The 27,911-nt window shown below is 40.3% G+C and overlaps 4 protein-coding genes across 6 annotated transcripts; 3 read left to right on the top strand and 1 right to left on the bottom strand.

Moving 5' to 3' along the window:
• Positions 1–914: 914 nt before the first annotated feature.
• Positions 915–3,661, bottom strand: LOC115164718 (uncharacterized). Of its 2 annotated transcripts, none has more exons than XM_029717471.1 (5): positions 3,473–3,661; positions 2,676–2,787; positions 2,364–2,592; positions 2,104–2,221; positions 915–1,991 (listed from the first exon to the last, which is right to left on the bottom strand). In XM_029717471.1, the coding sequence occupies exons 1-5, from the start codon at positions 3,634–3,636 to the stop codon at positions 1,562–1,564; spliced, it is 1,053 nt and encodes a 350-aa protein (XP_029573331.1). In that variant the 5' UTR covers positions 3,637–3,661; the 3' UTR covers positions 915–1,561. The 2 variants fall into 2 exon arrangements, with proteins under 2 accessions (XP_029573331.1, XP_029573332.1); XM_029717472.1 differs by having other exon boundaries at positions 3,462–3,523.
• LOC115164717 (2-oxoglutarate receptor 1) lies at positions 3,621–9,534 on the top strand. 2 transcript variants are annotated; one of them, XM_029717469.1, is made up of 2 exons: positions 3,621–3,670; positions 7,584–9,534. In XM_029717469.1, the coding sequence occupies exon 2, from the start codon at positions 8,150–8,152 to the stop codon at positions 9,224–9,226; it is 1,077 nt and encodes a 358-aa protein (XP_029573329.1). In that variant the 5' UTR covers positions 3,621–3,670; positions 7,584–8,149; the 3' UTR covers positions 9,227–9,534. The 2 variants fall into 2 exon arrangements, with proteins under 2 accessions (XP_029573329.1, XP_029573330.1); XM_029717470.1 differs by lacking the exon at positions 3,621–3,670 and having other exon boundaries at positions 7,247–7,674; positions 8,139–9,534.
• LOC115164715 (P2Y purinoceptor 2) lies at positions 4,320–6,856 on the top strand. Its single transcript, XM_029717468.1, has 2 exons — positions 4,320–4,996; positions 5,605–6,856. Exon 2 carries the CDS (start codon positions 5,609–5,611, stop codon positions 6,713–6,715), a length of 1,107 nt encoding a protein of 368 aa, XP_029573328.1. The 5' UTR covers positions 4,320–4,996; positions 5,605–5,608; the 3' UTR covers positions 6,716–6,856.
• A 3,420-nt stretch (positions 9,535–12,954) lies between the features above and the next one.
• Positions 12,955–26,434, top strand: LOC115164719 (arrestin domain-containing protein 1). The gene is made up of 8 exons (XM_029717473.1): positions 12,955–13,152; positions 16,558–16,668; positions 17,009–17,059; positions 23,448–23,602; positions 23,711–23,896; positions 24,102–24,278; positions 24,390–24,972; positions 25,277–26,434. The coding sequence occupies exons 1-8, from the start codon at positions 13,035–13,037 to the stop codon at positions 25,318–25,320; spliced, it is 1,425 nt and encodes a 474-aa protein (XP_029573333.1). The 5' UTR covers positions 12,955–13,034; the 3' UTR covers positions 25,321–26,434.
• The last annotated feature ends 1,477 nt before the right edge of the window (positions 26,435–27,911 follow it).

Raw genomic sequence — 27,911 nt, forward strand, 5'->3', positions numbered from 1 at the left:
TGCACAATGCCAAGGGTTGGCTGGAGTGGTGTAAAGCTCGCTGCCATTGGACTCTGGAGCAGTGGAAACGCGTTCTCTGGAGTGATGAATCACTCTTCACAATCTTGCAGTCATACGGACAAATCTGGGTTTGGCGGATGCAAGGAGAACGCTACCTGCACGAATGCATAGTGCCAACTGTAAAGTTTGGTGAAGGACGAATAATGGTCTGGGGCTGGTTCGGGCTAGGCCCCTTAGTTCCAGTGAAGGGAAATCTTAACGCTCCAGCATACAATGACATTCTAGACGATTCTGTGCTTTCAACTTTGTGGCAACAGTTTGGGGAAGGCCCTTTCCTGTTTCAGCATTTGTATTATGGATCCCCATTAGCTGCTGCAAAGGCAGCAGTGACTTTTCTTGGGGTCCGGCAAAATGAAGGCAGTTATACAATTTTAATAACATTACAATACATTCATTACAGAATTCACAACACACTGTGTGGCCTCAGGCCCATACTCCACTACCACATATATACAACACAAAGTCCATGTGTACATGTGTTTATAGTGCGTATGTTATGTGTTTGTATGCCTGTGTCTATGTTTGTGTTACTTCAGTCACATTTCAGTCCCCACATGACAATCAGTGCCCAACCTCACTAATGCTCTTGTGACTGAATGGAAGCAAGTCCCTGCAGCAATGTTCCAACATGTAGTGGAAAGCCTTCCCAGAAGAGTGGAGGCTGTTATAGCAGCAAAGGGGGGACCAACTCCATATTAATGCCCATTCATTTGCAATGAGATGTTCGACGAGCAGGTGTCCACATACTTTTGACCTTGTCGTGTATCTTGAAGTCCAAAAATAGTATAAAAAATGGAAGTTGTCAAGGGCAGCAATGACTCATACAGGATTTAAAATATCAGACATACAGTATGTTGAAACTATAGCAGCCAGACCTTTTAATTTCATCTCAGACCTCACAATGTAGAGCAGCAGTGTAAAGTTAAAGTATTTTTACTTACACCACTTTTAAGTACTACTTAAGTATTTTTTTCTGTACTTTACTATTTATATTTTTGACAACTTTTACTTCACTACATTCCTAAAGAAAATGATGTACATTTTACAACATACATTTTCCCTGACACCCAACAGTGCACGTTACATTTTGAGTGCTTAGCAGGACAGGAAAAGGCTCCAATTCACGCTCTTTATCAAGAGAACACCCCTGGTCGTCTCTACTGTCTATGATCTGGCGGACTCACTAAACACACATGGTCAATTTGTAAATTATGTCTGGAGTGTGCCCCTGCCTGTCCGTAAATGTAAAAAATGGTGCTGTCTGTATGGCTTAATATAAGGAATTTGAAATAATTTTTAATTGTGATACTTAAGTATATTTAAAACCAATACTTTTAGACTTTTACTCAAGTAGTATTTTACTGGGTGATGTTCACTTTTACTTAAGTCACTTTCGATTATGGTGTCTTTACTTTTACTCAAGTATGACAATTGGGTACTTTTTCCACCACTGATGTCAAGTGACCACTATAAAGAATATGGAGTCGATTCTTGCTGAGTTTCAGGAAGAGGATGGCTTTTGGAGGCCGCTCTTTATCATCTGCTCATTTGAGTCTTTAAGTGTGAAGGTGACTTTAAGCTGGCCTGGATCCCACTTGTTAATGAAGAAAGGGTCTGCTGTGTCCTTCGAACTGTCCTCTTTACTTGTGTCCTCTATTTTCCTGCCACTCGCACACCCTGCGTCCTTATGGGAGTCATTTGATACCATACTCTTGAAGAAAGTCTCTTTTACTGGGTGACTTGTAGGTAGTGAGCTACACCTCTTATCCCCACCCAGCTGGCCCCACTCCCCCTGCAGACACAGGCCCTCTAGCTGAAGCTGCAGGGTGTTTGGGGAGCAGCTAGGGACCTCCAGGCAGTAACCTGATGTAGCGGTCTCTAGGTGTTCATCATCCATGTGACCTCCAAATGTTCCTGATGTGTGGGCAGATCTATAGGAGGGAAACAATGATATCATGTTTGAGAGAAAGTGAATATTACCAGTTAGCTAATCCTGCGAGCCAAACAAACTGACAGAGTTGTCGAGGAAATGTCAGTGCTTGCCTTTGCCTGTCTTGACGTCTCCTCTGTGGCTCCTCAAGCATCACCTCATAGAAGCGCTTGAACACAGGAGCCGTGTTGTCACCCTGGTGGTATTTCTCTCGCACATTCTTCGTAGGGTCTAAGGAGGAAATGTGATTTTTATCATCACATAACAAAAGGTGAAACAGTCTTGAACAACTAAATGTTTTATCAATGGTTACAGTAGAAAGTCTGAAGAATGCTCAGTTTTAAATGAAAGAACAGGAACAATGTGACTTTACCTGGAGTTATGCCAGTACACTGGAATATACTTGGTCTCTGTGCGCCAACAGGTTTCAAAGGCTTCAAACCACCATTCCTCACATGGACTGATTTCCTGTGCTGCCCAAGATCAATGCTCTTTAGGCTGGTATCAGCTCTGAGCTGACTCTGGCTGTCCTGCAGTGTGTCGGTCTTAAAATCATGTAAGCGTTGGGTCCTAGCAGTGGTTACCCGTGAGACATTGGCACTCTGAAGGAAGAGACACAGATGTTATCTTTCCAATTTCCCCTCGAAACTCATGAAAGAGTTTGTGTTAGCAAGAGTCAACTCACCCGTGATGCTGCGCTTGGTATTCTAAAAGGCTTGGACATTCGGGAATTCCTGATCCTCATTGGCGGCTTTGGGCCGGGGCAAGACGGTGCTGAAGTGCCGTCAAAAATAGGGCTAGCACCCCCAAGAAAGAAATGAATAATGTTTTAATTTCAATATATATATAATGAGTCTATATTTTTCTGTCCCTCAAAATCCTGTTCTCATAAACGAGCTCTGACTGCTCAGGGTCCAGCCTACATAACACCGTGCCTCCTCATTGGCTCTGACTGAATCTCTTGAATTTGATTGGTTGAAAAATCTGGCTGATTGGCATGTCTTTGAACTTTGTAAAATGTGCTTGTAGCTATCCCCTGATCCAGAGTCAGATCTTTTAAATCGCTAGCTAAAGTAGTTTAAATCTGGATGTGTGTGTATCTGACCATTGATCTGTTTTACAACCCGAGTCCTATTGTTTCAAAATTGTTGCACTTGACTTTTTGCAAAGTTGTAAATATTAGCTAGTAGCTAAAGATTTGCAGATAGCTGTGTTGTTTCCTATAGCTATAACAGTAGGCTACTAGCTGTAAAATATTGAACCCAAGATAATTGGCGTTGGAGTAATGGAGGGCTGTTGTTTGGGAGTTAAGTTGGTTTCTTGCAAACCCTGACATGATTTTCAATGACACGTTGAGTACATATGTAGATTCGAAGATATTTGGTGGTCGAGGTCGACATCGTTCTCCGTCACTTCACGGACGTGACCGCGTGTGTGCATGTAATCCACCCCTATGCAGTGAACAAGCTACCTCATAGCTACCCCAGTGAAAAAATCCTGCCGCCACCACTGCGGATCCTGTTGATGTCCCATTCAGACAGCTCACTTTGACTCCACTTGTCCACATTGACTGTCCCCGACCTGTTACAATGGAACACTAAGAACTCATCATAAAGAACCCTGAACTCATCGTAAAGAACCGACATCACACATCTCCAAGTAACTGTTACAACTGGAAAGGTGATCGTATCAGTTCCAATTACTGTCTCACACTACGTCATGTGTCTGGCCAGACTTGCATAGGCCTTCTCAAATGTACATCTCTAGCATTATTATCTTTTTATCTGGTGTGATTGTTAGTCTCTAATAGAATGTACAATGTTGCTAGCCTACCGTGGATCAATGGAAAGCATTGATGTGTTCTCATGCTTTGAGGATGACTTGAAGCATGCTGACCTGCTTCTGATAGTATATCTTATCTGCATAACAAAAGAATATCAGAGGAAGAGACATGGCTATAGTTTTGAAACAGTTAAATGTCAGATGATTTGCAAATTAGTGCCTCTGGCATCATGATCCCCCTACTTGTTTTCTTCTCACTTGATTTGGAGTCCGTCTTGCTGTGTTGTTGTGTCTGGCTACTTCTGACCTGGGCTGTAGCAGTGCTTTACCAATGCATTGCACAAAATCCAGGGGTGTTCCAGAGCTTTTTTCTGGTGCCAGTGGAGTGGTTTGTTTGAGTTTCCCCAAGCTGGACATTTTTTATCTGTCAAAGCATTGAATGTGAGAAAAATTACAAATGTGTCTTTATAGTGGGTAGGCTACATGATTATACAGAATGAACAAACTTAGTCTTTATATTTTGTCTCAAATCTTAATAATATAACCATTATTGCTGCATTCTTGTGAATTCTTTGTCTAATTACCATAGCGACACCTATTCATTTAAAGTTCCTTGGTATTGCTATGGTAATTGGACAAAGTAAAGAATTTGGAATTCACAATGTAGAAATACTGATTCTATTCTTAGTGTTCTTAGCATTTCAAGACATTAGACTCAAAATAGAATACAACAAATCTAAGTGATTGGACTTATAGGAAAGACATAAAATAAAGATAGAATAAATGTTAAACATTTGTTTAATAAAAAAATGTTAACTGTTTATTTAAATCATTACTCAAGAACTGTTCCAAGTTTTACACAATGACAAGGCCAACTGGGGGTGGTCTTGAATATCAAAGTTTATGTCCTTATTTGAAAATGCTATAATAAGATTTCAAGCATGTACTGTAAGCATTCGGTGAAGTGGTTTCACAACCTGGCTATAATAAGGTTGGGGGTTTTGACTCGTATAACCACACAGGAAGAATAATTTGATCTAGCCCATATATGTGCTTCAACACGTGATTATGAGAAAGACCAATTCTGCTTCTGCCTGTATATATTACATATCATGGTTGTGTGCGACTACAGCAGACCATATCCTCATATAGAAGTCAGGGGAAGTTATAACTAGTTTGTCATTCAGGTCTTGTCCCACTGATGGACTGCAAGCCCGAGCTTAAGTAAGTAGCCTACTCAAAAGTAGATGTTGTGACCTTTCATCATGATCACAAGCTTCTCCATAATGCAGTATTTTCCTTTAAAAGTGTCATTGTGTATAGATATTTTAACCTGCAACTAATTGGATTCTGATAAACCTTTCACAGTTGTGTTCAGTTACACTTCCCTTGTGTTTTTTTGGACAGTTAGGCTAAAATGTTGAATCCAAAATGCTGGAGTATGGAGCCAAATGTAAACACTTTTTTAAAATATGGAGGGGAGTGTATGTAAGCTTGAAGTTGCTTTAAATCATATATTGTGCATATTGATTGAATGTTAATTTTCAAATATGGTTATACTTTAAATCAGAGTTCTATTCTGTGACAGATGTGATGTCCTTGCAGTAGTTGACTTGGGGTGAGATCTGTTCTCACTTCATTTCGAAGTTTTACATCCTGTTTAATGTGCTTTCAGTTCTACAGTCTGACTACACTGACCACCTTATAAGAATTAACAAGGATGTAACACACAATGTCTGCATCATTTTTTTTAAAACAAAATATGTACCATTTCACAGTTTCTTTGTGGTCTGACTAGTAATCCATTCCAATTTGCTCTATTTTTTCTTAAGGTGAATGTTAATAGCCTGCATACCCCATACATCCCATCCTAAAATGAACAGCACAGTGTCTCCATTCGTGTTGCCTCTGGACAACAGCAGTCTCTCTGAGTCCTGTACAGTGGAACCCCAACATGTTTCCATCACTGTTTTTCTCCTCCTGGTTGTCCTGGTTGGTTTCTTCCTCAACAGTTTCAGTCTGTGGGTCTTCTGCTGCCGTATACCACAGTGGAGCTCTGGTACTGTCCTGCAGTTTCATTTGGCTGTCAGTGACGCTGTTATCACACCAGTTGCACCATTAATGGCAACATACTTTGTTATGGGTAGCCACTGGCCCTTTGGAGCTTTTCTGTGCAAGCTGAAGATTGCCTTGCTGAGCATTCACTTCTATGGCAGTATCCTGTTCCTAACACTCATCAGCATTCATCGATACGTGGCAGTTGTCCAGTTTAAAAGGGGCTCCTGTATGAAACGAAAGGCGTTTGTTCAGAATCTGTGTGCTGGAGTCTGGCTGGTTTTGCTGGCTAAGGGGATTGCCTGTTTCTTCTTATTAAACACAAGCCCAATGGGAAACCGCACACAATGTCTCAGCATTCATCAGGAAAAATACATTGACGTCTACTTCGCCCTCAACTTCGTTATGCTCATCCCTGGGTTCCTGCTGCCTCTCTCAGTGGCAGTGACCTGCTATGTTCAGCTAGCAAGATCAATGTCTCGCATCAATATCAACATGTCCAAGGGCCGTGATATAAAGGCCAAGTCACGTAAAATGGTGGCCATGTGTCTGGTGATATTTGCACTGTGCTTCACGCCTCTGAACGTGATACGAACTGTGGCTGTCATATTAAAGAAGTACTTTCCAGAACAATGCGGTCTTCTCCTGCAGGTGGAGACTGCATACTATGTCTCCTGGATTTTGGCTGCAGCAAACTGCTGCCTGGACCCATTGCTTTATTGTTTTGGATCACACAACTTTGTCAAGGCTATTCAGAGGTCTCTGAGAAAATTTGATGTCAAGTTTAAAGAAGACCCGGCCACAAATGACCAGATCTATGATACTGCTATTGATTCTCCCTCCATTGTCTTAGAAGACATCCACACCCAGCATTCGAACACGTCTTGAATAAGGAACCTCATAGTAGTATAATCACATTGGCTCATTGCTTATTGTGTTTGCTCAGTGTCTTTTTCTTTTTTACATAAATAGTATCTATAACATTGACATGGGACCTGTGAAGAAAGAATGTACAGGTTAGTGCCAAAATAAAGGAAACACTTGCGTAAACCAGGGATACAAAGTATATTGAAAGCAGGTGCTTCCACACAGATGTGGTTGCTGAGTTAATTAGGCAATTAACATCTCATCATGCTTAGGGTCATGTATAGAAATGCCCAGTTGCCTATTATTTTGGCAACAATGGCTAGTCAGTCGGTCAGTCACCCACCAGATTTCAACCCAATTGAGCACTTATGGGAGATTCTGGAGCATAGCCTGAGACAGACTTTTCCACCACCGTCAAACAAACACCAAATTATGGAATTTCTCATTGAAGAATAGTGTCGCATCCTTTCAATAGAGTTCCAGACACTTGTAGAATATATGACAAGGCACATTGAAGCTATTCTGTCGGCCCGTGGTGGCCCAACGCACTTTATGTTCGTGTTTCCTTTATTTTGAAAGTTACCTGCGAGTGATCATAAATGTATTATTTTATTGATGTTATAATATAATTAGATACTGTCATATGGCATACTGTAATTGTAAAGCAAAACATGCTCTGCTTTAAACTAATTCAATTGTATATTGTATGCATTTTAAAAGGAAGATTTTTTCCACAGTCTTAATTTATAATAAGTCAATTTTAGTCCGTTTTACTGTATGGTTTTGTTTAAAGTAATTTTTTGTGGCTTGATGATTGCATTGCTGATGAAGAAAATGCTAAATTCCTCTTTCAGTAAAATCGTGTCATTACTTTCCCCGCATCATGCAGGAAGTCACTAGAGGTGTTGTGAGAAGAGGTTCTCACACTGCCCCATTCTGAGAGCAGCAACTGTGACTGATGTAATACTTTACAAGGCTTGGTAAGGTCTCTCTTCTTATGGGTTTATAATAGCAGGTTGTCTCTGACAAAGGCAGATGGTAGAGAGATACACATATTTGCTTACTGTTAACAAAATACAGTTATAAATTGAGAATTGCGGTCTTGATCTTAATATCATGGTTCATAAATGTTTAGTTTTAGGCTACCTTTACTCACATTCAGATTTTATTGTTTAAATCCAGATCTGTACCTGGGTTTGTGAACTGGATATTCTTAGACAATCTTACCATTATGAGATATAATTGTTGAGAGGCAGTGCAAGAAAATGTGGCAACACAGGAAAAGGGAAATGCAATAGCATCCATTGACATCACTCTATGAAGTGTTGCAAGATACAATAAAATTGTTTAAATGCATGAAAATGAGAAACAACAATTTGATATATTTTGGGGGTGATCATTTTCCCATCCTAAATATTACTCTTCATAAATTCTTCCTTCAAAGGTGTTTTAAGAATGTCTACTTCCACTCTACATCAATTTGTTCTCAAGATGACCAGCACAGAGTCACCCTCCATGTCCCTCCAGTCCCTGACCACTATCCCAGCAAACAGAAATGCTGACATAACCACCATCCCAGCCAACAGCAGTAACACTGAGCTCTGTACAGTGGAATCCCAACATGTTTCCATCCCTGTGATCCTAATCCTGGTCTTTGTGGTTGGCTTCCTCCTCAACAGCTTCAGTCTGTGGGTCTTCTGTTTCCATATACCACATTGGAGCTCTGGTACCACCCTGCAGTTCAACTTGGCCCTGAGTGATGCCCTTGGCACCCCTGCAACTCCCCTGATGGCTTTATACTTAACCAACGGCAGCAACTGGACATTTGGACCGTTACTGTGTGTATTCAAGATTGCCCTTCTAAGTGCACACTTCTTAGGCAGCATCCTGTTCCTCATGCTCATTAGCATTCATCGTTATGTGGTGGTTGTCCAATTCAACAAAAGCTCCCGTATGAAACAAAATGAATTTGTAAGGAAGTTATGTGGTGGAGTTTGGTTGCTGCTTCTAGTAGAAGCTCTTGTCCTAACTTTCCTTCTTCCACCCAGTAAGGAGGGAGATAAAACCCAATGTCTGACCATCCATCAGCATGATCTGACAGATGTCTACTTTGTCATTAACTTCTTCTTATTCATCTTAGGATTCCTTCTGCCTTTCTCAGTGGCGGCAGAAAGCTATCGTCGCATGGCAAACTCAGTGTCTCAACTCAATATCAACTCAGCCAGGGGCCTTGCCATTAAGGTCAAATCACAGAGGATGATAGGTATCTGCTTAGTGATATTTGGGCTCTGCTTTCTACCACTCAATTTAGTGCGGACAATAGGGGTAGTGGTAAACAAATACAGTGAAGCTTGTACGATGCTTCGACATTTGGATACGGCATATTATGTGTCCTTCATCCTGGCAGGTGTCAATAGTTGCCTGGATCCTCTGCTGTATTGTTTTGGGTCCCGGACTTTTAGAAAGGCATTTCAGGTTGGATCATTCAGTGTGGGTCGGATGAACACTCAAAGAAGTACAACAGAGCTTTGAGTGAGTCGGAGACAGAGAGGTTATCAATTACACTGCAATATTATTGAATATATCGCGTTCTATGTACCGTATGCTGCTTTCTCTGTTTCATATTCATGTCTCATTGATAATTATCTGGATGGGGTCATATTGGGTCAACTTTGTAACTGTTAAACTAATAATTGTTTTTTATTTTCCTTGTGTATGAATTGTTATCATATTTTGTAATGTAATTATTGTTTCTTTGACCTTTGCTTTTATTTGAGAAAATAATTATGTATGAGGTCAATACCTGTTCAAAATCCGGATTAAAAGAAAATGTACCTCTATTTGTCTATAGTTGTCATTTCACAAACTCACTAAAGGTGGGAGTGTTGACTATCCATACAGCAGGCATATCAGACACCCTAATTTGTCTCAGTCCTGTAACCAAAAACAATATTTTACTTAGCCAATTTCAATTTCATGTATGAAAATTACATGGAATTCAAATGGATTTACTCCAATCACTTTCTGACAGCACCCCTTTTGATTTGAATGAAACCTTCCAGGAAAAACAGCCCAGACCATTATTCCTCCTCCACCTAACTTTACAGTTGGCACTATGCATTGGGGCAGGTAGCGTTCTGCTTACATCCGCCAAACCCAGATTCATCTGTTGGACTGCCAGATGGTGAAGTGTGATTCATCACTCCAGAGAACGCATTTCCACTGCTCCATGCTTGGCATTGCGCATGGCGATCTTAGGCTTGTGTGTGGCTGCTCGGCCATGGAAACCCATTTCATGAAGCTCCCGACAAACAGTTATTGTGCTGACGTTGCTTTCAGAGGCAGTTTGGAACTCGGTAGTGAGTGTTTCAAACTAGGACAGAGGTTTCTTATACCTTACACGCTTCAGCGGTCCCGTTCTGTGAGCTGGTGTGGCCTACCACTTCGCGGCTGAGCCGTTGTTACTCCTAGACGTTACCACGTCACAATAACAGCATTTACAGTTGACTGGGGCAGCTCTAGCAAGGCAGACATTTGACAAACGGACTTGTTGGAAAGGTGGCATCCTATGATGGTTCCACTTTGAAAGGTGCTGAGCTCTTCAGAAAGGCCATTCTACTGCCAATGTTTGTCTATGGAGATCGCATGGCTGTGTGCTCAATTTTATACATTTGTCAGCAACAGGTGTGGCTGAAATCGCCGAATCCACTAATTTGAAAGGGTGTCCTCATAGTTTTGTATATGTAGTGTATTTGACCATTGTATAAGTGCTCAGAAAGTGACTTTTTTGACTTGAATGCCAAAACATTCAAGAGATAAAAGTGCTCAAAGTTGACCCTTTTTGCAAACTCCATAGTGCCTTGAGACATCAATGTCTTCATCACTGGAAAAGATAAACAGTTGAGGTTTATCATTTAAAAGCTTACAAACACGGTTGTCAAACTATCTTATAATTTCTTTCTTCTTAAATGTGTACCCCATTTTCACCAGGGGTACGCGCAATGCTGTTGGGTGTACCCCAAATAAAATGTGATTCACATTTTTTTTTATAAAAAAAATACATTATTCACATTTTCAAACAGTCCATTTATATTTTCCAACAGGGCCAAATATTTAGGTGAGGTTTTTTTCTCGCCTAAGTAGCCTTGTTTCCCTGCCAAAAATAAAATTAAACTATCTAGTGTTCAGCGAAATAACATAATGTTAAATACAGGTAGCCTAATCAAATAATTAACATCCAATCACATTAACAGTTACTCTCTCGCAGGAATTCCACTAACGGTCCGTATGTAGCCAAAAGTAGCTGCTGCTCATGTTGGTATCTGTACTGATGGCGCAAAAGCCATGACAGGGAGACATAGTGGAGTGGTAACACGTGTGCAAGCAGTTTCTCCCGATGCCACTTGGGTACACTGCAGCATCCACCGAGAGGCTCTTGCTGCCAAGGGAATGCCTGACAGCTTGAAAGATGTTTTGGACACTACAGTGAAAATGGTTAACTTTGTTAAAGCAAGGTCCCCGAACTCTCGTGTATTTTCTGCATTATGCAATGATATGGGCGGTGACCATTTAACGCCTTTACAACATACAGAAGTGTGCTGGTTATCAAGGGGCAAAGTATTGACACATTTTTTTAAATTGAGAAACGACCTTAAAGTTTTCTTTACTGACCATCATTTTCACTTGTCTGACCGCTTGCATGATGACAAGTTTCTCACACGACTGGCCTATCTGGGTGATGTTTTTTTCTCACCTGAATGATCTGAATCTAGGATTACAGGGACTCTCCGCAACTATATTCAATGAACGGAACAAAATTGAGGCTATGATTAAGAAGTTGGAGCTCTTCTCTGTCTGCATTTACAAGGACGACAGGTCTTTCCATCATTGTGTGATTTTTTTGTGTGCAAATGAACTCAAGCTTATGGACAATGTCAAATGTTATATAGCGAAGCATCTGAGTGAGTTGGGTGCGCAATTATGCAGGTACTATCCCGAAATGGATGACCCAAACAACTGGATTCATTATCCCTTTCATGCCCTGCCTCCAGTCCACTCACCGATATTTTAGCAAGAGAGCCTCATCGAAATTGCAACAGGCTGTTCTGTGAAAATTGGATTTAATCAGAAGCCACTGCCAGATTTCTGGATTGGGCTGCGCTCAGAGTATCCTGCCTTGGCAAATCGCGCTGTTAAGACATGGATGCCCTTTGCAACCACGTACCTATATGAGAGTAGATTCTCTGTAAATGATTTAAGACTGAGACTCTCTCCAATACAACCCAACATTGCAGAGTTATGTGCATCCTTTCAAGCACACCCTTCTCATTAACCTGTGGTGAGTTATTCACCATTTTTGATTAACAAATAATGTTTTATATGTAAGATGGTTAAATAAAGAGCACAATTTGTGATTATTATTATATTATTTGTGCCCTGGTCCTATAAGGGCTCTTTGTCACTTCCCACGAGCCGGGTAGTGACAAAAACTCACACTCATTCTCATGTTTAATAAATGTATCGTATAGTGTGTGTGGCAGGCTTACAATGATGGCAAAAAACAACATTTCAGAGTGCGCTGACCCTGGTGCTAGAGGTGGTACACAGCTGGAGGTTGAATGTTTGAAGAGGTAAGGGACTAATTGCAGTGGTATGAAGGGAGAGGTCCATTCTATGAATTATATTTCTATGATTAAACGGACGCCCACCTTGAAATCAAGAGCATGTGTCTCAACCAATGGGGGCACATTAAAAAAAACTCTGATTATGTAAAATAGCGTCTAAACCACAACATATGCGACTACTTAAAGTTTACACGTTTATAGATAATTGACGTAAAAGGTAAAAAATTACAATGTTTATTAAGAAACGTGTTAATGATATCAAACGTTTATCTTTTCCAGTGATGAAGACGTGGATGTCTAATGCTAGCGTGAGATATGCAAAATGGGTCAACTTTGAGCACCTTTATCCAATTCCGGTCCAAAAAGTCACTTTCTGACCACTTCTGGGAAGTTTTGTTTTAAACAAAAGGGATGCTGTCAAAAAGTGATTGAATTCAAATGGATTTAACCATTGAAAAATAATCTATGATATTTTGTTTACAGTACAAAGGACACATGCATAACATTTAAATACGTATTTAACTGAGATATGTGAGATACATTTTGTGAGATATATTTGTTTAATTTTTATTTAATACGAGACGCTATATAAATAAAAATGTGTTTCCTGTTAGTGACGTCACGGCGGATCAACTTGGACAGGGAAGAAAACGACGCTACTGCGTAGTGCGCACAGGTGATCGAGACGTCGGTACCAGCTTCTCGTGGTGGAAAACATGGGAAAACTCCAAGAATTCGACATTACTTTTAAAGACAATAAAGTTGTTTATAGTCCTGGAGAGTCACTTTCAGGCACTCTGAAAATCACAACCACCGAAGCTTTGCTATGTAAAGGTAGGGTTCTGAAAACGTCACCATTTAACAATCATTGCTAACTCACCTGTCGTGAATTTGTCGTCTCTTCGGACAAGGAAGTAGCGTTAGGGTTCCACTGAAGCAAACACAATGGTTATGCAATTGTGATTTGTGACACGTTTTTATTTACAGTAGCCTACATTGCATTTTTGTTGTATTTTTATTATTTTCAGGTGATGAACGTGTACAAATAACTTAATGTGTAAAGAATTCAGGTAGACTGACTTGTATCATGTTTTTTTTGGGGGGGGCTTTTACTCGAATAGACACTTTCTTTAGATGTGTGTTTTGAAGGGGGAAAAAACAAGGCGATCAGTCTCATTTGTGTTGTCAGAGGCAAATTGGACTTATTTTTGGGGTCTGTTGACTAACTTAAATTGTTGTAATTTTACCATATCTTAAAAGTAAAACAAAACGAACAAGATTTGTCTCGCTATTAACATTTATACCAAGGATTTATTGGCACGCATAGAAGGGGCAATGATAAACTCAAGCTGAGTGTGTGTGTGTGGTAGGATATAACATTGTTCAATGGGACATTATCTGTGTGCCTAATGAAAGGAAGGATCTCAAAGGGCTGTCCCAAGTATCAAATAGCTATTAACAGCTGGTGGTAACCCTCATCCCTATCACCTGTTATAGTACAACAAAATCATTCATCAAAATTGCACTGGGGGTGATCAAACATGTTTTGAGGTAGTCATATATATTTCACTGCTGTTTAGACAGTAGGTGGAGTTAAAGAACAACCCCCAAAAATATGTTCATGGTAAAACACATAGTTGAAGATACATTTTCTCGGAACCTTATTGAACATGAGAACTAAATTGCCCTCTTAAAACACCGACGATGTTTTGTGTCATGGGTGTTTCGGCTCAATGTCTTGTGTTAAAGCTCCGGTTTGTTTACATTCCAGGTCAGGAAAAACAGATCAGGCTGTAGCAGCTTGAGTCATGCATTTAGATACAGAATACAGTGTCACTGGCTGCTCTGTTAACTGATGTCTTAAGAACTTCATAACCTTCCCAAGTTACCGCAGTATTGGTTATCTGACCTGTTGTGAGGACTTCACATTTGATTTTCACAACAGGTGGTACTCAACAATATCACATTTCTAGGCTCTGTAAAGTGGATCTTTGTATTTATTATGGATCTCCATTAGCTGCTGCCAAAGCAGCACCTACTCTTCATGTAGTCCAGCAAAATTTAAGGCAGTTTATACAATTTTAAAACATTACAATACTACAATCATAGATTTCACAACATACTGTGTGCCCTCAGGCTCCTACTCCACCACTACCACATATCTACAGTACTAAATCCATGTGTATGTATAGTGCTTATGTTATCGTATGTGTATGCATGTCTGTTCCAATGTTTGTTGCTTCACAGTCCCTGCTATTCCATAAGGTGTTTTTTTTTTGTTTTTGTTTTTTTGTATCTGTTTTTTAAATCTAATCTTACTGCTTGCGTCAGTTACTTGATGTGGAATAGTGTTCCGTGTAGTCATGGCTCTATGTAGTACTGTGTGCCTCCTGTAGTGTGTTCTGGACTTGGACTGTAAAGAGACCTCTTGTGGCATGTCTTGTGGGGTATGCATGGGTGTCTGAGCTGTGTGCCAGTAGTATAGACAGACAGCTCGGTGCAGTCAACATGTCAATACCTCTCATAAATAAAAGTAGTGATGAAGTCAATCTCTCCTCCACGTTCAGCCAGGAGAGATTGACATGCATATTATTAATATTAGCTCTCTGTACACCCAAGGGCCAGCCGTGCTCCCTGTTCTGAGCCAATTGCAATTTTTCTAGGTCCTTTTTTGTGGCACCTGACCACACGACTGAACAGTAGTCAATGTGTAACAAAACTAGGGTCTGTAGGACCTGCTTTCTTGATAGTGTTGTTAAGAAGGCAGAGTATTGATTTATTATAGACAGACTTCTCCCCATCTCAGCTACTACTGACTGCATCAATGTTTTGACCATGACAGTTTACAATGTAATGTTACTCCAAACAGTTTAGTCATCTGAACTTGCTCAATTTCCACATTATTTAGTTTAGGGTTTAGTGAGTGTTTTGTTCCAAATACAATACTTTTAGTTTTAGAAATATTTAGGGCTAACTTATTCCGTGCCACCCACTCTGACACTAACTGCAGCTCTTTTTTGAGTGTTGCAGTCATTTCAGTCGCTGTAGTAGCTGACGTGTATAGTGTTTAGTCATCCGCATACATAGAAACTCAGGCTTTACTCAGTCAGTGGCATGTCGTTAGTAAAAATGTAAAAAAGCAAGGGGCCTAAACAGCTACCCTGTGGAATTCTTGATTCTAACTGGATTATATTTCATAGGCTTCCATTAAAGAACATCCTCTGTGTTCTGTTAGACAAGTAACTCATCCACGTTATAGCAGGGGGTGTAAAGCCATAACACAAGTTTTTCCAGCAGCAGACTGTGATCAATAATGTAAAAAGCTGCACTGAAGTCTAACAAGACAGCCCCCACAATCATCAACATGCTCTTAACAAGTATAATTGTTTTAACGTTATACGATTGTCGTTATGGGAAGTTAAGTTTTTAACTTTAACTTGTATAATTTAGCCTTAATATTTAGCAGAATATCAGAGTACTGAATTTTATACTTCCTCTGGGTTTTTTTTATTTGTTTTTACTTTACTGTCCTTCTCCAGGACTGTCAGTGTTATTGTGCTCCATCCAGAATTATGATTGATTGAACTATTAATTAATGTTGGTCATAACCCACTACTGACCAAGAGCTGTTTCCAATCCCCTCTAGGACTCCCATTTAGCACCCTTTAATTGATATGCTCATTTTGTTTCTTTTTTTTATTTAACCTTTATTTAACTAGGCAGGTCAGTTAAGAAAAATATATTATTTACAATGACGGCCTAGGAACAGTGGGTTAACTGCCTTGTTCAGGGGCAGAATGACAGACTTTTACCTTGTCAGCTTGGGGATTCGATCTAGCAACCTTTCAGTTACTGACCCAACACTCTAACCACTAGGCTACCTGCTGCCCTATTGGCTTGTGTGACGTTGGTGTGTTTTGAGTTTCACTGCCAGGTATGTGACTCACATAAGAAAACAAACTGTTCAAGTGTGTTGCTTTACGTCACACCAGAAACTGTTTTGTTTGTCTTTGTTTTAGGATCCCTCATTATTTGAGTTTGGTTTTTAAGAATATATTCTGTGTGACATGTTACGTGTTTGCAGGAGAATATCCCTCAATGTAAACGCTCCTCAAAGGCCTGTGAATAATTGATTGCTGTGGTCTGCATCTGCCAAACAAATGGCAGATACAAACAATCTAGGGACCTTAAGTTCGTACTTTCTTGTGAAGTTAATAGTTCTGTGTATTATTCCTGCAGATATCAAAGTGAATTGCCAAGGCTTCTGTGGTGTCACCAGCAAGAGCAATGACACAGCCTGGACGGTGGAAGAGCAGTATTTCAGCAGCACGCTCTCTGTGGCAGATAAAGGTGCCGTCAACTGGGTCATTACCTGCTCACCTTTAGTTATAGGCCACATTCACCTCCCTTTTCCACTTCTTACTGACACTTCAGTTATGTTGTAACTATTTCCTTTGAAATGACACGTACACACCTTCCAGTAGGTCGTTGTTTTTGTAATGATTTTCTTTTATCACCTACATATGCACGAAGGATGAGGTAAACAAACATTTCATCCCTATTCTGAGAGCTTCCCCTTCTACCCTGAAAGTTGAATGTGATTCATAGAACAGGAACAACAGACATTGTTAATGGACAGAATGTTTTCCAGCCAGCTGATCTGGTGCTTATCTTTCTTCCTGTCTCCCAGGAACCCTGAAACGGGGAGATCACAGTTTTCCATTCAAGTTTCTCATTCCAGGTAAGGCCGCTGAGTGATGGAGCTTTGCAGATCTGTGCACCACGTTCTTTAAAATTGTTTTTTCCTCACATTTTATAATCAGACATGTCCTGGCATGTGAGTAGATACTTTAGTTTTGACATGGCTCGTTCATTATCAGCAGAAGTAATATGAGAAATGTAGTACAATTCCATTTCCTGAATCTCTACATTAATGATTGAGGATGTGGATTACCATGGGGACCTTTGCATGTGTCTAGAATGGAAATTGCGCTACAAATGACTGCACATTGGCAGAGTAATTGATGTGAGCCTCTAAAATAACTTACTCGTGGCCATGAGGTTGAGGTAACAATTTATGTTAACCTCTATGGGCTATGTGGGACGCAAGCGTCCCACCCCTGGTACACCCTATCAACAACAGGTGAAATATCAAGAGCGCCAAATTTGAAAACAATTAAATGTCATAATTCAAATTTCTCAAACATACAACTATCTTACACCCTTTGAAAGATAAACATCTCCTTAATCTAACCACGTTGTCCGATTTTCAAAAAGGCTTTACGGCGAAAGCATAAAGTTAGATTATGTTAGGACAGTACATTGAAAATAGCTGTGTGTAATGTTTTGTCAATGCAAAGACACGCGTCACCAAAAGCAGAAAACCAGCTAAAATTATGCACTAACCTTTGACAATCTCCATCAGATGACACTCCTAGGACATTATGTTAGAACAAAAAATCTATCAAGTTCATATTTATATCCAAAAACAGCGTTTTACTATGGCGTTGAGGAAATATTTTCCCTCCAATACCGCCAGTCAATCAGCACAACAAATTAAATAATTACTATTCGAAAACATTGGTAAAACATTTATACTGTCATTCAAAGAATTATAGATTTACATCTCTTGAACGCAACCGCATTGCCAGATTTAAAAATAACCTTACTGGGAAATCACACTTTGCAATAATCTGAGCACTGCGCACAGAAAAATACGCTTTGCGATACAGACTAACCGCCATGTTGGAGAGATCGAAAATACTATGTAAATAATCCATTACCTTTGATTCTCTTCATCAGATGTCACTTCCAGGAATCCCAGGTCCATAACAAATATCGTTTTGTTCGAAAAAGCTCATAATTTATGTCCAAAAAGCTCCGTGTTGTTAGCACATGAACTACGCCCGCCGGACTTCTCTTCATGAAAGAGGGGGAAAAAAATATTTACGTTCGTTCAAACATGTCAAACGTTGTATAGCATAAATCATTAGGGCCTTTTTCAACCAGAACATGAATAATATTCAAGGCGGACGATTGCATTCTCTTTTAAAACATATTGGAACGAGAGTACCCAACATGAACTTGCGCGCCAGAGTCTTATCGGCCACCACCGTTCCAAGGCTCTTGTTCGGTCAGATCTCACAGTAGAAGACTCAAACCACTTAGTAAAGACTGGTGACATCTAGTGGAAGCCATAGGAAGTGCTCAATGATTAATAAGCCCCTGTGTGTTTCAATGGCATAGGCTTAAAGGTAATTCAACACCAGGTATCCACTTCCTGTCAGAATTTGTCTCAGGGTTTTGACTGCCATATGAGTTCTGTTATACTTACAGACACCATTCAAACATTTTTAGAAAATTCAGTGTTTTCTATCCAAACCTGAACAATAATATGCATATCCTAGCTTCTGAGTTGGTGTAGGAAGCAGTTAAAAATGGGCACATATTTTTTTCAAAATTCTCAATACTGCCCCCTAGCCCCAACAGGTTTTAAGGTAGCGGAAGACACATTTCAGTTGAATGCATTCAGTTGTACAACTGACTAGGTATCTCCCTTTCCCTTATAGAAGGGCTATAAGTAGTTCATAAATGTTTCATTATTAGATCATACATACATACATACATACATACATACATACATACATACATACATACATACATACATACATACATACATACATACATACATACATACATACATACATACATACATACATACATACATACAGTACCAGTCAAAGTTTGGACACACCTACTCATTCAAGGGTTTTTCTTTTGACTATTTTCTACATTGTAGAATAATAGTGAACACGTCAACTATGAAATAACGCGTATGGATTCATGTAGTATCCAAAAAAGTGCTAAACAAATCAAAATATACATATATATTTTATTTTCTTCAAAGTAGCCACCTTTTGCCTTGATGACAGCTTTAAACACTCTTGGCATTCTATCAACCAGCTTCAACTGGAATGCTTTTCCAACCGTCTGGAAGGAGTTCCCACGTATGCTGAGCTCTTGTTGGCTGCTTTTCCTTCACTCTGCGGTCCAACTCATTCCAAATCATCTCAATTTGGTTGCGGTTGGGTGATTGTGGAGGCCAGGTCATCTGATGCAGCGCTCCTTCACTCTCCTTCTTGGTCAAATAGCCCTTACACAGCCTGGAGGTGTGTTGGTTTATTGTCCTGTTGAAAAACAAATGATAGTCCCACTGAGCACAAACCAGATGGGAGGACATATTGTTGCAGAATGCTGTGGTAGCCATGCTGGTTAAGCGTGCCTTGAATTCTAAATAAATCACTGACAGTGTCACCAGCAAAGCACCCCTACACCATCACACCACCATGCTTCATGGTGGAAACCACACATGTGGAGCTCATCCGTTCACCTACTCTGTCTCACAAAGACATGGTGGTTGGAACCAAAAATCTCAAATTTGGACTCATCAGACCAAAGGACAGATTTTCACCAGTCTAATGTCCATTGCTTGTGTTTCTTGGCCCAAACAAGTCTTCTTATTGGTGTTCTTTAGTAGTGTTTTTTTTGCAGCAATTTGAACTAGAGGTCGACCGATTTAATCGGACTGGCCGATTAATTAGGGCCGATTTCAAGTTTTCATAACAATCGGTAATCACTATTTTTGGGCAACGATTTGCCTTTTTTATTTTTTTATTTTTTTAATTAATATTTTTTAACTAGGCAAGTCAGTTAAGAACACATTCTTACTTTCAATGACGGCCTAGGAACGGTGGGTTAACTGCCTTGTTCAGGGGCAGAACGACAGATTTTTACCTTGTCAGCTCGGGGATTCAATCTTGCAACCTTACGGTTAACTAGTCCAACGCTCTAACCACCTGCTTTACATTGCACTCCACGAGGAGCCTGCCTGTTACACGAATGCAGTAAGAAGCCATGGTAAGTTGCTAGCTAGCATTAAACTTATAAAAAACAATCAATCATAATCACTAGTTAACTACACATGGTTGATGATATTACTAGTTTATCTAGCCTGTCCTGCGTTGCATATAATCGATGCGGTGCGCATTCGCGAAAAAGGTTGCTCCAACTTGTACCTAACCATAAACATCAATGTCTTTCTTAAAATCAATACACAAGTATACATTTTTAAACCTGCATATTTAGTTAATATTGCCTGCTAACATGAATTTCTTTTAACTAGGGAAAATGTGTCACCTCTGCAACAGAGTCAGGGTATATGCAGCAGTTTGGGCCGCCTGGCTCGTTGCGAACTGTGTGAATACTATTTCTTCCTAACAAAGACAGCCAACTTCGCCAAATGGGGGATGATTTAACAAAAGCGCATTTGCGAAAAATGCACAATCGTTGCACGACTGTACCTAACCATAAACATCAATCCCTTTCTTAAAATCAATACACAGAAGTATATATTTTTAAACGGGGGGCCAGTACAAAAAAAATGCATGAAATGTATGCATTCACTACTGTAAGTCGCTTTGGATAAGCGCGTCTGCTAAATGACTAAAATGGAAATGTAAAAAATGGAAACCTGCATATTTAGCTAAAAGAAATCCAAGTTAGCAGGCAATATCAACCAGGTGAAATTGTGTCACTTCTCTTCCGTTCATTGCACGCAGAGTCAGGGTATATGCAACAGTTTGGGCCGCCTGGCTCGTTGCAAACTAATTTGCCAGAATTTTACGTAATTATGACATAACATTGAAGGTTGTGCAATGTAACAGGAATATTTAGACTTATGGATGCCACCCGTTAGATAAAATACGGAACGGTTCCGTATTTCACTGAAAGAATAAACGTGATAGTTTCCGTATTCGACCATATTAATGACCAAAGGCTCGTATTTCTGTGTGTTATTATGTTATAATTAAGTCTATGATTTGATAGAGCAGTCTGACTGAGCGGTGGTAGGCAGCAGCAGGTTCGTAAGCATTCATTCAAAACAGCACTTTACTGCGTTTTGCCAGCAGCCCTTCGCAATGCATTGCGCTGTTTATGACTTCAAGCCTGTCAACTCCCAAGATTAGGCTGGTGTAACTGATGTGAAATGGCTAGCTAGTTAGCCGGGTGCGCGCTAATAGCGTTTCAAACGTCACTCGCTCTGAGACTTGGAGTAGTTGTTTCCCTTGCTCTACATGGGTAATGCTGCTTCGAGGGTGGCTGTTGTCGATGTGTTCCTGGTTCGAGCCCAGGTAGGAGCGAGGAGAGGGACGGAAGCTATACTGTTACACTGGCAATACTAAAGTGCCTATAAGAACATCCAATAGTCAAAGGTATATGAAATACAAATCGTATAGAGAGAAATAGTCCTATAATTCCTATAATAACTACAACTTAAAACTTCTTTCCTAGGAATATTGAAGACTCATGTTAAAGGGAACCACCAGCCTTCATATGTTCTCATGTTCTGAGCAAGGAACTTAAACGTTAGCTTTCTTACATGGAACATAATGCACTTTTACTTTCTTCTCCAACACTTTGTTTTTGCATTATTTAAACCAAATTGAACATGTTTCATTTTATGTGAGGCTAAATTGATTTTATTGATGTATTATATTAACTTAAAATAAGTGTTAATTCAGTATTGTTGTAATTGTCATTATTACAAATAAATACAGCGGAAAAATCGGCCAATTAATCGGTATCAGCTTTTTTTTGGGTCCTCCAATAATCGGTATCGGCGTTGAAAAATCATAATTGGTCGACCTCTAATTTGAACATGAAGGCCTGATTTCATGCAGTCCCCTCTGAGCAGTTGATGTTGTGTCCGTTACTTGAACTGACTCATTTATGTGGGCTGGTAACTCTGATGAACTTATCCTTTGCAGCAGAGGTAACTCTGGGTCTTCCTTTCCTGTAGCGGTCCTCATGGGAGCCAGTTTCAGAATAGTGCTTGATGTTTTTTGCTACTGCACTTGAAGAAACGTTGAAGTTCTTAATTCTCCGTATTGACTGACCTTCATGTGTTAAAGTAATGATGGACTGTCGTTTCTCTTTGCTTATTTGAGCTGTTCTTGCCATAATATGGACTTGGTCTTTTACCAAATAGGGCTATCTTCAATATACCACCCCTACCTTGTCACAACTGATTGGCTCAGTCACATAAAATGTACTTTAACAAGGCACACCTGTTAATTGAAATGCATTCCTCATGAAGCTGGTTGAGACTGCCAAGAGTGTGCAAAGCTGTCAAGGCAAAGGGTTGCTACTTTGAAGAATCTCAAATATATTTGTTTAACAATTTATTTTGGTTACTGCATGATTCCATATGTGTTATTTAATAGTTTTGATGTCTTCACTATTATTCTACAATGTACAATATAGTAAAAATAAAGAAAAACCCTTGCATGAGTAGGTGTCACAACCAGTCAAAAGTTTGATGTCTGTATTAAACAATTCTGTAATGAACCATTTTAATGCGTTTGTTGAGATTGTGCCCTTGTCATTAACTCATTAGCCTCCTTTTCCCCTTGTTGACTAGTATGGTAGGGACTGAGAGCATTGATACCCCGAGATGTGTTAGCTGAACTGCTTAGTTCCCAATTTCACCTGCTGTTTCAAGCCACCTGTTATCTTTGTTATACTATCCTCTGTACTGGTATGACCATGGCTTCCTCGCTTATGTTTTGTCTCATGGTCATTCATACTAACAATCTGTTATGGCCTACTTCTCTTTTTTGTTTCAAAGTATGACACTTGATTATTGGACCGTTACACTTTGCATGCTAAGGAAATGATCATTATATGAACTATATCACATTCTGCCTTATCTATGCTATAGCTCACAGGGAGAGGAGCCCTATGATAACATCATACACCCTCCGCTCATTACTTATTGTTAAGATCTGTCAGACTGACCGACAGACTGCCTGTCCAGTTGAGAAGGGATTCACTTTCACTCTGACAAAGCTATCTTTCATAACAATGTAGGTGATCCATACCACAGAAACCCAAACCAACCTAACCGGTCCTCAACTGTCCGTTCTGATTTGAAACTTGCATCTGCTGTTCAATGTACACCGTCTTTCAATTGTAAAACAATTAGATACAGGCCATTTGTGTTGCCACTATTCTTGCCACCGTGAAAAGACATCCTGTGCTAAATAACTATTCATTCCATTCCCATATAGCCTCTGTTCCCACATCCTTTGAAGGAAACTATGGAAAAGTTATGTACAGAGTGAGGGCTTTCATTGACACTCCTCGCTTCTCTAAGGACTATAAGGTGGAGAAGCCTTTCTACCTGCTGAATCTCCTCAACCTCAATGATGTACCTGACATCCATGTGAGAGCTTCCCTGGCTGATTTGATACCTTTTCACTTTATCAGAGATATCCAAACCTCAGACATTGGTGAATCTGGTCTTAACTTTATATTTCCCACCTGCTTCCAGGGACGTAGTTCATCTTCCGTTACTAAGAAGTTCACCTACCTGCTGGGGGTAAAGACAGGAACTGTGGTGCTGAAGGCCCATAGTGACATGAAGGGCTACACACCTGGTCAGGTCATCCAACTGACCACAGAGATCCACAACCAGTCTGGGAAAACCACAGGGACTGTGGTAGCCTGTCTCATTCAGGTATAGAGTACTGACCTGGTCTTCAGTGCTTGAAATAAAGCAAGGCTAAGGGAAGTGTTTCAACAAAGTGTGCTTGTGTTAATGGTGCTATAAAGCTGCAATGGGGTAATTCTTGTCTCAATGTGTAGGTGAGATATAAAGGGATTGCTTTATTTTAGTCACTCAAACATTATCTACCCTATTTCTGTGTGCTCATCTCCAACAGAAAGTAACTTACCAGACAAAGAAGCCTACCATTGACTTGAGGACTTTAGTGCAGGTGGAGGGTGCTGGGGTGAAGGCTGGCAAACAGGCTGAGTGGAATGAGCAGATTATTGTACCTCCTCTGCCCCAGTCATCTCTGGCTGACTGTGGTCTAATAAACATGGAATACTTTATTCAAGTAAGCAACTTTTCTCTTCATGATAACATTCCTCTACAGTGAAACCCTTTGGTCTACAGTTTAGCACCCATGTTTTGATAATACCTTCTCCTCTACTCCCTGGTACTTTAGGTCTCTTTGAAATCTCCTGAGGCTTCGTTTTTGTTGCCCATCCACATTGGAAACATCTCAGTGGATACCACGTCAGCACGACCCTCCAGACCCCCTCCTCCAACCACCGATCCTTCTCGCTCCTCCGTAAACCCTACCAAGCTAGAAAACAGCAGACGCTCTGAGCCATCCTCCCAAGACCAAGAAACTCCTACTACCCCTCGCCCTTCCCCCCACCCAGCCCCAAAACCTTTTCCCAGAATCAGAGTCTCCACTACCTCCCCCAGTGCCCCTCCAGCTGAGATGGACTATCTGGTCATGGATGCCAGGGGGCAGGTGACCGAGGCCCTCCCAACTGAGAGCCACTCCCAGCTTGGTGTCTTGAGCTCTCAGGCCACTGTCTCCCCCAGTGCCTTCAGCTATGCCCCAGGCCTCACCTTCTCCCAGAACCAGCCCCAGAGTGACGCCACAAACCCAACGGGACCTTTGTTCTGTGTGTCCACAGGGGCCACCATCCCATTCTTCTCTGAGGGCAGTACCAACCCCAAGCCTACCCTCTACCCACTCCTGCCTCCAGAGTACAGCACCTCAACACTCCCACATGGTCAGTCTTACACTCCTGTAGTGACTGGCGGTGCTAATGCTATTTACTTTTTACTCAAAGTTGTCTTATTGCACAGTTTGATATTAGTATTTGGGTAAGGTGTTTCTAGTATTGTCATCTCAATGTATCAGTTGTGGCTGGTTTGAAAATCTTGGCTAATATCCATTATGAATGAGTCTAATTGCCACACCTTAGACAGTTATGCCTTTGCTTTGTAAGTTTTGCCGTGACCTCATGTAGTTAGGTGGGTCTTGTGTAATAATGTCTCTGTCTGCTAACTAATATCCGCTGTCCTCTGTTACAGAGGCTCCTCCCAGCTATGTCGAGAGCTGTAGCAGCAACACATAAAACCATGTCATGACACAGACTGCTGGCAACACTGAACATGACAACCAACCTCCCTTCTACTCGATCATGCTGCCAGATAGACCTCTTAAGTACATCAGCCCAGGTTAAGCAACACCTTTTTTATGACTACTGATTGCTTTCACACATTTTTTTGCGCTTTCAGGACAGCAATGTTTTTACATAAACAACTTTTATAGCTGGAGATAAGTTTTCAAAGTTAAGTCAGGGTAGAATTAGTTAAGAATGTTGAAATGGCATCTTTTTTTAACTAGTCAGTTAAGAACAAATTCTTATTTACAATGACGGCCTACACCGGCCAAACCCAGACGAAGCTGGGCCAATTGTGCGCTGCCCTATGGGACTCCCAATCACGGCCGGTTGTGATACAGCCTAGAATTGAACCAGGGTGTCTAGTGAGGTTCTAGCATTGAGATGCAGTGCTTTAGACCGCTGTGCCATTCGGGAGCCAAAACACCTATGAATGAAACCAAGTGAAGATCCATGAAGCCCACTAGCAACTGCCTAGGCTATGTTTTATGTAACCTGTATGTTTATTTATTGTTTTCACTTAACTGTCTATTCATAGACAGTTCACTATGTTCTATATCCAAATAATGTTTTATGCATAGGAAATACAGTGCCTTGATACTCTACAATGCACAACCTAATAAAATTGTGTTGTATGTTTATCCATTTTTGTTTTGCTTTGTTTACAATGCCAGGGTAATTGTACATCTCTCTAGTTTTAGGCCCATTTATCAGTTGTAAACATGAATGGTCTTGCACTCCAATATAGATGTCTGCTCGACAGGGATTCTTGCAAGTCGGGACAATTCTTGTCCGACAGGGAAACTTTATTTTTCTAGTTGCACTTTTTAAAGCTTAATCATGTTTAGTGGAATTGTATAAGGTAAAGCTGTATGCCTGGAAATGCCCTTGCCTGGAGCAGAGCATCCACATTTCAAACTGTCCAGATAAGTGTTTAAAATTCTAAAATCTCTCTTTTCCTGATAAATAGGAATTTTGATTCCAATGATTTCAAATTCGGTTTTCGAGTCAAAGCAACTGAGGAAAAATTATTGCTACTTTGTATACCACTTAAATGAAGAAAAAAGCAATTTTTGTCAACTCGTCTTGATTTTTAAAAAGTTTATTTAACTGACTTGCCTCGTTAAGAACAAATTCTTATTTACAATGACGACCTAGGAACAGTTGGTTACTGCTTTGTTCAGGGGCAGAACGACAGATTTTTTACCTTGTCAGCTTGGGGATTCGATCTAGCAACCTTTCGGTTACTAGTCCAAAGCTCTAACCACTCGGCTACCTGCTGCCCCAAGGGTGTTAACTCTGTCAGAGTGCTGAAAGATCTGATAGACTGGTTGTTTTTGGGGGGATTTTCAAATGAATAATTGTTTAATTTACAAATGTTTATAGAATTTTTAGAAGCAACAATATGTCTGTTTTGAGTATCTGTCAACTCTGTTAGTGGCTTGTCAACTCCATCACTGATGGATAAACCTTTTAAGATTACATTATTTTTGTCAATATTCATAAAAAATATTTTGACGTTCCCGCCTGCTGTGTACTGAAGTCTTAGTCATCTAATAGATAGCTATATATATATATATATAGCTAATGGGGCTCTCCACCACGTTGTAATTTTTTGGAGTGCCAAGATGTAGGCACAGTGGCTTCAAAACAGAGCCCCTATTCTATTACAGACACATTCACAATATTGTCAGCTAAACCTAATTTTTTTTATTTGTATAAAATGTATAACATTTTCCTTAGTTCTAAATGACCTAAGTAAACTGTCCCCACTACTACAACAACAAATACTTAAATACATGTAATTTTGTCCTTAACGTTTTAAATGAAATACTGTAGAATTCCATTCATTACTATGGAGGACTGCTTCTTCTTGGCACTGCCAATATGGCCGCCCAGTGGCTTCAAAGTCTCTCATTGGCCAACACATAGCATCAGCAATCCAGGGTGTATACACATCTAAACTCAGCAAAAAAAGAAACGTCCCTTTTTCAGGACCCTGTCTTTCAAAGAGAATTATTAAAAATCCAAATAAATTCACAGATATTAATTGTATAAGGGTTTAAATACTGTTTCCTAACAATTAATTAACATGCACCTGTGGAACGGTTGTTAAGACGCTTACAGACGGTAGGCAATTAAGGTCACAGTTATGAAAACTTAAGACACTAAAGAAGCCTTTCTACTGACTGAAATATGCCCAGGGTCCCTGCTCATGTGCGTGAACGTGCCTTAGGCATGCTGCAAGGAGGCATGAGGACTGCAGATGTGGTCAGGGCAATAAATTGCAACGTCCATATAGTGAGACGCCTAAGACAGCTCTACAGGACGGACAGTTGATCGTCCTCGCAGTGGCAGACCACATGTAACAACACCTGCACAGGATCGGTACATCCGAACATCACACCTGCGGGACAGGTACAGGATGGCAACAACTGCCCGAGTTACACCAGGAACGCACAATCTCTCCATCAGTGCTCAGACTGTCCGCAATACAGTGAGGGGAAAAAAGTATTTGATCCCCTGCTGATTTTGTACGTTTG

Source organism: Salmo trutta, chromosome 27, assembly GCF_901001165.1.
Source record: "Salmo trutta chromosome 27, fSalTru1.1, whole genome shotgun sequence".
In the NCBI taxonomy this organism is placed as follows: domain Eukaryota; kingdom Metazoa; phylum Chordata; class Actinopteri; order Salmoniformes; family Salmonidae; genus Salmo; species Salmo trutta.

Excerpts from the sequence above, each read along its gene's own strand:
- LOC115164717 (XM_029717469.1), top strand. The coding sequence starts at position 8,150 with ATGTCTACTTCCACTCTACATCAATTTGTTCTCAAGATGACCAGCACA.
- LOC115164719 (XM_029717473.1), top strand. The coding sequence starts at position 13,035 with ATGGGAAAACTCCAAGAATTCGACATTACTTTTAAAGACAATAAAGTT. Across the intron at positions 13,153-16,557 it reads CGAAGCTTTGCTATGTAAAG|ATATCAAAGTGAATTGCCAA; the intron begins GTAGGGTTCTGA and ends TTATTCCTGCAG. Across the intron at positions 16,669-17,008 it reads GCTCTCTGTGGCAGATAAAG|GAACCCTGAAACGGGGAGAT; the intron begins GTGCCGTCAACT and ends CCTGTCTCCCAG.
- LOC115164718 (XM_029717471.1), bottom strand. The coding sequence starts at position 3,636 with ATGTCGGTTCTTTACGATGAGTTCAGGGTTCTTTATGATGAGTTCTTA. Across the intron at positions 2,593-2,675 it reads TACCAAGCGCAGCATCACGG|AGTGCCAATGTCTCACGGGT; the intron begins GTGAGTTGACTC and ends CTCTTCCTTCAG. Across the intron at positions 1,992-2,103 it reads AGACGTCAAGACAGGCAAAG|ATCTGCCCACACATCAGGAA; the intron begins GCAAGCACTGAC and ends TCCCTCCTATAG.
- LOC115164715 (XM_029717468.1), top strand. The coding sequence starts at position 5,609 with ATGTTAATAGCCTGCATACCCCATACATCCCATCCTAAAATGAACAGC.